Consider the following 12,830-nt stretch of genomic DNA (forward strand, 5'->3'; position numbering starts at 1 on the left):
CCGTCCCTGGCCATCAGTCCCTCTCAGTGTCTAGGGAAATGGCTTCAGCACGATTCTTTGGTTCAGAGGCAGAGAAAAGGGGAATAATTGGATGCGACATTTTCTGGGTGGGTGGGTGGTATCGAAATGGCTGTGATGAAAGGGGGGGACAATGGGAAGGAGGGCTTGCCTTGGTGAATGACTTGCCCGAGACTTTCGGGGCGATTAATTGGGGGGGGTGACTGGGGTACGTCGCAGGGGCCGTTAACCTGCAGCCAGGAGGGGAGGGGCGGAGCGGGGGTGGGGGCCGTGGGCGGGGAGGGAGCGAGAGAGGGGGCCTCCCATTGCGGACAGTCTGCTGGAGCCCGCCCTGCTGTCCGCCTTACAACCTCTGCGGCTGTAGGGAGGAGGGGCTGGAAGCCGGCTGCAGTGCGGAGACCCGAAGCTCAGGAGCTGCCGCCGCTGCCGTCGCTGCTGCTGCTGCTGCTGTCGTCGCTACTGCTCCTCTGGTTGCTGCTGCCGCCGCTGAGCTCACCCTCTCGCTGCATCGCATCCAGGTATTTTCCCTGGGGCTGCTCTCTTTGCCCCTCTGACAGCCCCTTAACCCGGCTTTCTGCCCCTCCGCCTCACGGCTGCCCATCGAAGCTGGGGAATCTGATCCCCCCAGCCCCCCACTCCCATCCCTTTTGCTTGCTTTCTCACCACCGCCCACTGCACCCCCCCCTCCCCGCCCCCAATCCCAGCCTCATCACTGCGGATAGGACGTTGGATTCGGACAGAAACCGCAGTCCTTGCCCCGCAGCTCTTCCCCCCCCCCCACCTTCCCAGGCGTGGGGAGCTGCTGTCCTAGGCGCTTCCCCAGACTGGACTTGAGTCTCTTGCTTCCCCCCCACCCCCTCCACTTCCAGTTTGAGGGATGCCCTAAGGAGTGGGGAATTCAGTTTGCTCCAGGCCACGAAGAAGCTCCCTTTTCCTCTCCGCCTTCCCCCCTCCCCCCAATATAAGAGATAAAACAAATGCTGGAGATCTTTTGTGGACGTATGAAAACATACCTTTCAGATCACCCCCACCCCCCACACTCAGCGGATGAGACATTTAACAGGATATTTCAATCCTTGTGGGACCTAAAGGCCACTGAAGGCTTTCCCCATTTTGTCCCTCGGGGAGGAAGTGAGCCACTATACAGTTCTTAATGAGAGTGTCTTTTGCTCTCTCTCTGTACCTTCCCCGGCGGATATTATAAGGAGTGTAGGGGACTAGTCTTGATGTTGAAACAGATGGAAATGGAAATGATTTTTTGCTGGGAATTCTTGCAGCGTTAAGGTTTAATCCTTGTATATTGCCCACAGGGAGCCAAATTTCTCTCAGTCTTCATAACCTGAAGCTATGTTGGTGGGAAACTAGAGTTTTCTGAAACCTCACGGAGAGTTGTTAAACATTGGAATGGAAGCTTGTTAAATCGAATTCTGGAACGTTTGAAAAAAATAAGATAGCGTCTTAATTTCTTCCTGTTCTCTGGCAGGGGGATGGATAAAATGACCTCCCCACAGATCCCTTTGTCCTCATTATTCACAGTGTACAATGTAGATTATTACACAAAGAAGACATGTCTGTTTATTCAATAGGTTACTATTGAGCATTAAAAAATTAAAAAAGAAATCTCAGACCTCCCTCTTTTCTCCTCCTTAGAATTGTCACAGCTTGATACAATAAGCTGTGGGTTGTGACTATATTTAATCATCTCTCACAACAGTCCTTTTAAAAACTAAGGGTTGCATATGTGCAAAGCAAGTATTTGTGTGATCTTCGTTGCATCTGCCATAGTCCATTGGAGGTATCACTGCTTCCTTCTATCGCAACCTCAACATTTTCTTTTTGGTTCGAAAGAATATTCCTTCTATTTATCTGATTTAGGAACTAACGAGAATATAATAATCTCTTGTCTTCCCATAGGAATCTGATTAGAGGTAAGAAAAAGCAAGTTATTTTTGAGTCCACAGAAATCATTAATATTAACCTCTTGGGAATTACTAAATGCTAAATTATTTGGAAGAAAATGCTGTTTGATTTTGATGGTATCTATTTCTAATGACCACAGCTGTTAAAAACAATTGTTTAAAATATTTTAAATGCAGTGTCAAATCCCCAAGTAGAAAATTCAAAAAGCATATCTTGTACCATTTCTTTTCCCCTCCCTCCTTCCTTCCCTCCCTCATTAACTGACTCCCTCCCTTTCCTCCCTTTCTCCTTTCCTTCCTTCTCTTTCTTCCCCCTTCTTATCATTTCCTTCCTTTTCCCTTCCTCCATCATTCCTTTCTTTCCTCCCTCTCCTCTTTTCCTCCCTCCCTGTTTCTCTCCCTACCTTCCCCTCTCCCTCACTGCCTCCTTTCCTTCTTTTTCCCCTCCTTCCCTTACTTTCTGCCTTCCTCCCTCTTTCCTTTCCTTTTTTTTTCTTTCATCAAGGTTTGAAGATGGCTTCTTCTTCCTCCTATAACCTAGAAGAAGATGAGAGTCTGAAAGGATGTGAACTCTATGTCCAGAAGCATAACATTCAACAGCTTCTGAAAGAGTGCATTGTAAACCTTTGCATCTCCAAACCTGACCGTCCCATGAAATTTCTTCGGGAGCATTTTGAAAAATTAGAAAAGGTCAGTAGCCTGAACTGACTGTTATTTTCCATTTACAAATGTACTCATATAAAATATTGAGTTAACCTTTCTTTCCATTCTGCAGTTCAAGTGGTATTTAGCTTTAAATGCCCAAAGATTTATTTTTTTTGTTTGTGAATTTTCAATGGTTCCATGAGGAAGCTGGACAATTAAGTGCAGAACTTTGACAAACCATCATGCATTTTAAAGCAATGGCCACAATGGCTGTTGAATTGACCATTATTTGGTTCATTACCTTTGGATTTTTTTCTTTCAGCCATTTTCAGAGACAGCTAGTGGTTCATGCAAGTGTGTTGTTAAAATGGCTGGATTTCAGTCCTTTAGGAATTTGTGGCCATTGATACAGCAAGAAATCTTTTTGTTCAAGAAAATTGATTTGAATACTCCTCTTTCTTTTCCCTAGTCCCAAACATGGTTTTAGGTACATGGAGTCTGAGTCTTCATCAAGACAAAGGTTGCATAAATAAATAGAAGAAAGTAATTCTTTAAATACATAAAGTTGAAATTTTAAAAAGGATCTTTCAGAACACATCTTATATGCTTATCATTGTATTTATGCTCTATCTTATCTATCTTGTTTGTTAGCAAACTGCAATTGGCTAATAAATGCCTAGTGAATTGAATCCCTTGCATATGTATGCAGTAGAAGTTAAGGGTGCCTACTCTAGGTTCATACCCTACTTGAATCCCCCCAGGATTTCCCTCTTTCTCCAGGAGAATGAGGATCCTGCCCCCTCAATTCATAGTGGGTGGGAAGTGATGAAGGAACTATATATCCCTAGGCATTCTTTTTTGGGAATGAAGAATGTGCCCTCAACGTCTTTACTCAGTCACTTATATACTCTTCACTTACAAGTATGATGATAGGCAGCCAGGCCTCATTACATAGTGTTCTCATAATCCCCTAGTTGTTAGGGTCCCCTACTACGGTCCCAAACCTTTTCCCAGGCAGAGCCCATGGTCCAAATTCCTCTTTTCCTTTACATCCTACCATAAAAATTTGTTCTAGGTTCCATGCTCTTAGGGCCTCAGAAGCCTTTCTAGTCTATCTGATAAATAGATCCAGTCCTAACTGTTAATCAAGGTCATTGACTGTTTTGTTAGTATTTTCATTTTTTGTCTCTAGACTTAACAAAAAATGCTTTGAGTTAAATGAAGAATGAAATACTTTCAGCCTTTTTGGTGAGCCATTGGAGGAGATATTTTGGAATGGGGGTGGGAGGGCTTTCCAATGACTCTGTAAATCACACCAGGTAGGTGACTGCTTATATTTAAAACCAAATCTGCAAGCTGCTGTGTATATGGAGCTAGCTGTGGCTCAAAGATTCTCTTCTGAAATCTAGTCAAGAAGGTGAATGGAAGAAGGCGTTTTTCCACTCTAGGTTTTTGTATGGTATGTTGTCATGCCCTGCAGAACCAGAAAAGGAGAGACAGGTAGGTAATGTTACAAGCCTATCACCATTAAGCATTTCCCATCTCAAATCACAATAGCACAGAGATTGAAGTTCATTAAACTGATTTATGCATAAACCCCAATACTAATTAAATTAGCTTTGCATAATGTTCTGTTATGTATTCACTGCCTGACTTGAACTAGGAGATCATTAAGGTCCTTAAAGAATTCCATTATTTACATATTGAAATCTGTGTACTATATTCTAAAGTGGATATATGAAACATTTGCTGTATTAGAATCAGGAAAAGTTTACCTACTTTCGAGTCCATTTTAGAGCCGGTGTCAGGTTTCATGGGTAAGGCATGTAACCATAGCAGAGTAGAGTAGTCTTATCAGTCATACTTTGCCTGCCGTGAAGAAGACTTCTTAAGAAGTACCCTAATGGTAAGAGTTAAGGTTTATGAAAACTATTTAGCTTTGGTCAGAGGAGTTATATTAATGGTGGGGCAGTGGCACACAAATGGGTGAGTTGGGATTTTTTTTTTCCTTTAGAGACTAGGATAACTGCTTGTAAAACCAAGGTAGAAGGTGCAGTAGGGAAGACTTTTGGGAGACTCAGTTGGAACACTTCATTTCTGTCAAATTTATATGAACCGAAGCTAGATGAAGGTAACTAGCTTTTGGCTAGTCTTCTAAATGGAAATGGTTGAGACTGTTGCATTAGTCATTTGTTGGGACCTAATAACATGACTAGGGACAAAGGCAATTTTTCCTATTGAGATTTGTCTTTGAGAAGATTGTAGATCTCATTCTATCAGTTCTTTGTTTCAGTGTGATTTTCCAATCTGACCAGTTGCATGACTATTTGCTGATTTTGTGGCATGAATATGCCTCCTTGCATCCATCCTAATGAAGTGCAACCCCACGCCTCAAATGGATAGATTTTTATAAAAATACTATGCTGTTCCAAGAACCAAGGCCATTTTTGAAAGGTTCTTGGTTAGACATGGAGCCCTATACTATATCAATGGCCAGTGTTGCATGTGTGGGTTTTCTAATGATTGGTGTTGAATATACCTTTACAAGTGACAGTCAGAAAATGACAAATTATATTGGATAATTTACCCTAACTAATTCATAGGGAAAGGATTTTGCTTTTTTTTTTTTTAAGAAGATTATTTGGTTGGCTGTTCTTCACTCAGGTAAGCATCTTCTTGGAGAAACTCACTTCACTGATGGCAACCAGTTTCTAATTAGAACTGCTTCATTAATGAAAGTGTAGCTGTGTATGAATTAGTTGATGAATTGATGTAATTTTTCTCTGATCCCATTGATTTGTGTATTCTCTCCATTTGGGTAGATGACAATCCATTCATGTCTTCTCATTCTGTATGACTGATACTTGTCCATATTTTCCCACAGATTTAAGAAATATTTTTTTCCATGAACAAGTATTTAGCAAGTGTTTTCTCTATCTCCTACTTTCCTCCCATTGAAAAAGAAAATAAAATCCTCCTAATAAATATGCATAGTTAAGCAAAACAAATTCTCTCATCAGCCATGCTTTGTTTTGCTTCTTGAATCTATTACTGCTCTGTTAGAAAATGGTAGCTAGTATGCTTCATCATTGGTACTTTAAGAATCATGCTTGGGGGTGGCTAGGTGGCGCAGTGGATAAAGCACTGGCCCTGGAGTCAGGAGTACCTGAGTTCAAATCCGGTCTCAGACACTTAACACTTACTAGCTGTGTGACCCTGGGCAAGTCACTTAACCCCAATTGCCTCACCAAAAAAAAAAAAAAAAAAGAATCATGCTTGGTTATTATATCAATCAGAGTTCTTAAGCCTTTCAAAGTTGTGTCTCCCATAGCTTTTTCATAGAAGATCTGCCCAGTGGTTGTCAAAGCCTTCTACGAGATCTTTTTCCTAAAAATTTATAGGTAACAGTGTAGCACTCCAACAGTGTAGCACTCCGGCTGTCCATCTGTTCTTTGTTCTTACATCTTTATTTGGCCACCTCATTTTTATTTATTTCTATCAGTTGTAGCTATATGTCCATAATTATTTGTTTCCTTGATGATAATCTGTTATGCCCCTACTATCAGTTTTCTAAAAAGACAACATTCTAGGAATAGCTTTATTAAAAATTTTAAGCAACTGTCTATCTAGGTGCCTCAATAGGTATGAATACTGACCTTGGAGTGAGGAAGATGCTTATTGGGAGGTTTGAAAAAATCCATGGGAGACACAAATCAACTTTAAAAGGCTTAAGAAGACAGGGGCAGCTAGGTGGCGCAGTGGATAGAGCACCGGCCCTGGGGTCAGGAGTACCTGGGTTCAAATCTGGCCTCAGACACTTAACACTTACTAGCTGTGTGACCCTGGGCAAGTCACTTAACCCCAATTGCCTCACTAAAAAAAAAACCCAAACAAAACAAAAGGCTTAAGAAGAAAAAAAAAGGCTTAAGAACTGATCAATTTAATAACTACCACAACCGCAATTCCAAAGGACCAATGATGAAGCATACTACTTACCTACCTTCTGACAGAGTGGTGGTAGATTCAAGATCTCTGTAACCTTGGGCAAGTTACTTGGTCTTCCTCAGCCTCAGTCTCTTTATGTGTAAAATGAGGGTAATAATAGCATACTAGACAGAGTTGTTGTGGGGATTAAATGAGGTCACATGTACAGTGCTTTGAAAACCTTAAATTGCTATATAAATGCTAATTGTTCTTCCGTGAAACATGGAGATACTAGATTAAGTTGAATGAAAACCTTCCTTTAGGATCTCCCCATACTCTTCTTATGCTCAGCTAGTCAACATTTTACATGTAGTAGAAAAATGATCTTTCCAAAGAAATGAATCTTTAGAAAAATTTTCATGAGGATTTGTTCAATTTGGAGAGGAGATCCCTCTTATTCAGTTGTTTGGCTAGCATATTATCATTCTTTCTCCCCCTTTCTCAGCTTGCTTGTATATAACTTAATCATGAAAGGAGTTTTGAAAATGACTTTGCTCATGGTATGATTCAGGAGCTATTTAGTATTAAATGTTGGGACAAATGCTATATTTAGAATTCCTTCTTTTTCTGGGACCTATATTAAGATTTGTTTTAACAGACACATGGTCAGCAAAAGCAATTTTTAGATGAAAAAGGTTTGAGATTCCCGAAAAGCCAAAAGATAACTTTTGTACCTTAATTTTTTTTTACCACCTCTTTATTTTATTTTTTTGTGGGGCAGTGAGGGTTAAGTGACTTGCCCAGGGTCACACAGCTAGTTAAGTGTCAAGGGTCTGAGGCTGAATTTGAACTCAGGCCCTCCTGAATCCAGGTCCGGTGCTTTATCCACTGTGCCACCTAGCTGCCCCCTGTACCTTAATTTTTTTTAAGTGAGGCAATTGGGGTTAAGTGACTTGTTATGGCTTTTTGAAGTAGATGCCAAGTGGAATTTGAGGCCTTTGTGGTATAGAACTGGTCCCATAATCAGGAAAACCTCTCATGATGATTGGCTCTGTGGCCCTAGGCAAGTCATTTAAGTTTTCAGTGTTCTAGGCAACCCCTCTTAAGACTATTTTTTTCTTTGGTGAGGCAATTGGAGTTAAGTGACTTGCTCAGGGTCACATAGCTGGTAATTGTCAAGTGTCTGAGGTCAGATTTGAACTGCGCCATCCAGCTGCCCCTAAGACTATAAATTGTAAAGAAGCTATTTGTACCTGTATTTGTAGAGAGAATTTCTTCCTTCAGGAATCCCCTTTATCACTGAAATTACAGGTCTGGATCCTATCCTGACCCTAAAGAATACTATTCCTCCCAGGAATGGTAAAACTGGATTCAGAACATTTGGGGAAAATAGAAAAGAAAGTAATTTGGAGAATAATTTGGAATTATTTGGGGAAAATAGAGAAAAGGCAGTCTCTTCCATCAAGAAGTCACAGTTCTTTCCAACCATTTTGAGATTGAAAGGAAGTTTTGCAAAAGAATCCGTCCTTTAAATGATTAAAGCAATAGGCTCTTATTATGGGTCTATAATAATTTGCATAAGGGGACGTTTAAAGGCTGAACATAGAGATATAAATTTAGGAGCAGGAGCAGCCAAGGAACTACATAACTGTAGCAGGGCTCCACCTCCACACCAGACCCAGAACATATACAGTCAGGGCAGTTTGAGGAGGAAAAGGACCACCCAGTTCTAGTTCAGGCACAATCTGATTGGTTTTCCATGATGTCACAGGCACAGAGATTGGATAGCCTCCTTTCGGAAGCTTCCAGAAATCACAAGAAAAGGCTACAAGAGAGGTTGTCGGGGGGAGAGAGACAATTTTAATAGTGGACAAGACCAAAAAAAAAAAAATCACTTTTTGGATTACTACACAAGGATATGGGGGATCTCTTGGTGTTAACCTGACTTTTATATTTTAGTTATTTGCAAGATCTTTATAAAATGGCCTCCAAATTCCTTCATTACTTGTTTCCAACAAGAAAACAGTATAATGGGGATTCTTAATGTGGCATCTGTGGATAGATTTCAAGGGGGCTTTGAAGTTGAATGGGAAAAATAATTACATTTTTTTTTTACCAGCCTCTAACTGAAATTTAGAATTTCTTTCAATTATGAATTTTAAACCTTCCCCCTCCCCTGCAACATTATTATTCCAAGATAGAAGTCCAGCAGACTTACAAAGGGATTTATAACACAAAAATAAGTTAGGAACCCTTGATCCATAAGAATCTACTTGTAAGATTAAATTTACCACATAAAACAAATAATCATTTATCCCTTTAATTGAACTTCCCTCACATGGCAAAACCTTCATAAAGTCCCCTTTCATTGGAGATTCTTAATGTGGGAATATTCCAGAAGCTTTTTACCTTAAAACAATTTTGGTCTTCATTTTATAGCTAGTGTAATCTCTGTTTCTAGGAGCTTATTAATCAATTGCTATTGCCATCGACAACATTCTCTATTCTACTTCCCTCCTATCCTTCATTTAAAAAGTAAAGCAGATACACCCCACTTTTCATCCATTGCCACTTGCTAAATTTAAAGGGACTCAAGGAAAAGAAGCAGATTTAATTTTGATCTGAGACTCCACCATTTCTGTGTGCAAGGAAAATTGATGAATTAATATTTTTGTATAATGACTAGGTGGAAAGAATTCTAGGCTCCATAGAGACAGGTGCTCTGTAAATCATCTGGAAAAATATATGAATGTATATGCCTGGTATTCAGTTGATAAATGGTATGCTAGGCACTATGCTTTGCACTGGGAATACCAGAAGAGGCAAAAGCCAGTCCCTCAGCTCAAGGAAGTAGATGTGTTAACCCTTGCCTAGAGTTGTAATGAGTAATTTTGGCATCTGGAGAATAGCACAAAATGTTCCTGAGAGCTAGCTGCTAGGTCCCTTCAGAACATCTTTGGGAAATTAATGCAAGGTGATTGTGACAAATTCAATTGAGTAGAAGGAGGGATTAGTTACCTGAGTGGCTCACTTATGGGTATTTGAGCAAAGCATTCGATCTGATAGTTTCTTTTTAAACTAATTATTCTTGCTTATTTGGTACTGAACTTAAATGATTTAAAAGAGTGGATATGTTAAATTTTTGCTGCCATCTAAATGTCAATGCCTTGGAACCATCTCTCTCCTCACTCCTTTCAGGTTTGCCCCTGCCCTTCCAATTTCCTAATCTTTTTCCCCAAATCACATGATTCGGTGCAGTTAACTTTTATAGTTATTTTTTTAAAATGCAGTATGGGAGAATCAGTTTAATTTGGAGAGGATTTGTCAATTTCACCTTATCTTCAAACTGGCATTTAATTAGACCTTTGGGGAGTGAAAAACAACTGTGTTAACAACTAATCCACCTTGGAGATTTTAATTTAACATTACAAAAGCCCTTCTGGCACTATTCAGAAACCTGTCACTGTTCCTGTTTTCAATCTTATGATTATTTCAGTGATGACTAAGAATGCACCTAAGTGGCTTGTTTTCCGCCACAGTTTGTTCCAAGCTGGGCTTCATTTTTATGCCAGGAAATTTGTTTTGTACATACATTTCATCCTCTCCTTACTGGTTGCAAAACCTTTAATCCTCAAATCTTGACAGATCCGGAATGAAGCAGGTGTTGGTCAGTATTTGAATGATGTGATAATAGGCTGAGAAAAGAAACCTTATTTCCCCCCAGCTTTTAGCCCTCTTTTAAAAATCCTACCAGCAAGGCAGGATGATCAGATGTGAATATTTAGTGCTACTGACTTTCAATTGTCTCAGGAGGCTTAGATTGGATAGATGCCCTTATCTAGAGAACGAACCACAGGTCCCGTAGCCTAGGCAACAGCTGCTCACATTCACCCAATGTGCGTATCAAATGACGTCAAATGGTAAAGAATGCTGCTTTCACTTATTTGTCTCACTTTGTCCCTGCTGGGGAGATAATGATCTTGTTTTTTTCTGGTTAGTTGTGTGTGTGTGTGTGTGTGTATGTGTATGCAGGAGGGGAGGAAGAAAAGCTAAGCAGAGCAGTGGGCGCCCCATATTTTCCCATTCTAGGAACTAATTTGAAGAACAATGATATTAGGAGATTTAGATTGTAAAAAGGAGTTTCTTTTTTCCCCCACTGGATTTTAAACAAAGGAGGAGGGGTTGAGGGAAGAAAACTTGAATCAGCCTGGCTGAAAGAACATTGGATTAGGAGTCAGGAAATCCAAGTAAATGCTAGACCAGAATCTGCCACATTTAGCAAGCCACTTAATCTGTTCTGTGGCTCATTTACCTCAACTGTGAAATGAGGGAATTGGACAAAGTGATCCCTAAGGTCACTTCTAGCTCTGTCCTGTGGAAAAACTGGCCTCCGGTTCTTTTGTTTTTATAAAAAAAAATTGGATAGGATGAGCATCTCTTTGTCTAGCTGGTTTCAGTCACAGGCAGGCTTCTGTCTTTTTCAGCTATGCCTTGTGTTTGATTATGGTATGATTGTGGCTCATAAGCCCTATCCAGACTGGCCCTCATCATCTCTTTTCACCATCTCACATTTCAGTTGTTGAAAATGCCCTTGTGAGTGGGAAGCCTTATGGGTAGGGTGGGCTCATATCAAGGTATCTGGAATTCCTCATCTGAAATGGAGGCAGAGGAGCCAATCTGGGGGGCAATGCTATGCTGAGCCAATGTGGTCTAGCAGAAAGATCACTGTATTTAGAAACAGAAAACCTAGTATTGAATCCTGTCTCAGTTGCTTATGTGATCTATGGAACCTTAGGCAAAAAACCCTTCAACTCGGTGGGCTCTAATGTGGATATTAATTTGTATTGGAGGGGCAACTAGATGGCGCAGTGGATAGAGCACCAGCCCTGGATTCAGGAGTACCTGAGTTCAAATGCGGCCTCAGACACTTGACACTTACTAGCTGTGTGACCCTGGGCAAGTCACTTAACCCCAATTGCCTCACCAAGAAAGAAAAAAGAAAGAAGTAATTTTATGGGTAAAGCCCAAATTTTAAAAAAGTAAAGAGTTGAACTACTTACCTCACAGTGTTGTTGTGAGGATCAAATGAGACTGTATATATAAGGGGCCTTATAAAAACAACAGTACTATATAAATGTGAATTCTTATTAATACAGCTACAAAAGGGAAGGCTCTCACACCCTCCAAATAATGAATCCTCCTATGTATATAGCATTTTACATTCTTAATCCTCCCAACCCTTTATGGTAATCTGGACAGATACAAATAATTAGAGCCAGAAGGAACCATAGCGAACTAATAGTCTAGTTCTTTCATTTTACAGATAAGGAAACTGAGGCCCAGAGAGGCATGCCCAAGGTCACCCAGTCAATCAATGGCAAAGCTAAGACTAGGAAACTAGCTCTTGCCTGCTGGTTGGAAAGTAAAATTTCTCTGATTGGCAAAATTATAACAGTTAAATTAATTCCTTAGAATTCAAATCTGTCTACATTTTGAAGGTTTTTTTTTTTGGCTGAGAGAATTTACTGATTGAACAGTCTTCACTTAATTTTTACTTAGGGGCATTTAAAGAAAAAAAAGAGCCCCATCAAACCAGGTGCCTCTATCACCCAGGCCTGACAATGTCTGGTGCCTATTCCATGGCTAAGATTTCAGTAAGATTCATGAAGCAGGTTCACAGATCTTATGACTCCTTATTTGTTTTGTCTGATTTCAGACAGAATGATTTGGCAGCATACGGATTTAAAATGTAAAGGCTAGTTTTGCAATTGAATTACTGGGAATAGTTAATGTACATTTAAAGAAAAAAAGAACAATTTTAAAAGATAAAGTCAAAACTTGTGGGCAGGGCAGGTGTTTACTAATTGTATAGACTTGTGAAATTTACATAGAATTTATAGATTATTAGGTCTGTAGCTTAAAAAAAATAAGTACAATTTATGACAGCTCTAATTGGATTACTCCTAAGACTGGATTTCCTTAGGTATAGCATAGATGGGCATAATAGAAGCCAAACAAGCTAAAATACTAAGCAGCTTTAGAGGCATGGTCCTATGATCAGACATGGAGGAGTAGAATTTTTTTCTTTTTAATAAATGATAAACTGGTAAGTAATGAATTTATTACCCCCCCCCCAGATTCCATAGTTTGTATCTGTCAGTTTCATAGGATCCTGCTCTTGGAGGCAGCTAGGTGGCGCAGTGGATAAAGCACCAGCCTTGGATTCAGGAGGACCTGGATTCAAATCTGGCCTCAGACACTTGACACTTACTAGCTGTGTGACCCTGGGCAAGTCACTTAACCCTCATTGCCCTGCAAACAAAA

The 12,830-nt window shown here is 40.2% G+C and overlaps 1 protein-coding gene across 1 annotated transcript in view; it reads left to right on the forward strand.

Annotated features, from left to right (window-relative positions):
* Nucleotides 1-312: 312 nt before the first annotated feature.
* PRKAR1B (protein kinase cAMP-dependent type I regulatory subunit beta) overlaps nucleotides 313-12,830 on the forward strand; it is a 267,398-nt gene continuing 254,880 nt past the window's right edge. Inside the window, exons 1-2 of the mRNA XM_044000797.1 lie at nucleotides 313-536; nucleotides 2,443-2,627. Coding sequence (XP_043856732.1) covers nucleotides 2,451-2,627 — 177 coding nt within the window. The 5' untranslated portion in view covers nucleotides 313-536; nucleotides 2,443-2,450. The remainder of the gene's footprint in view (nucleotides 537-2,442; nucleotides 2,628-12,830) is intronic.

Source organism: Dromiciops gliroides, chromosome 1 (genome assembly GCF_019393635.1).
Source record: "Dromiciops gliroides isolate mDroGli1 chromosome 1, mDroGli1.pri, whole genome shotgun sequence".
Taxonomy (NCBI): Eukaryota; Metazoa; Chordata; class Mammalia; order Microbiotheria; family Microbiotheriidae; genus Dromiciops; species Dromiciops gliroides.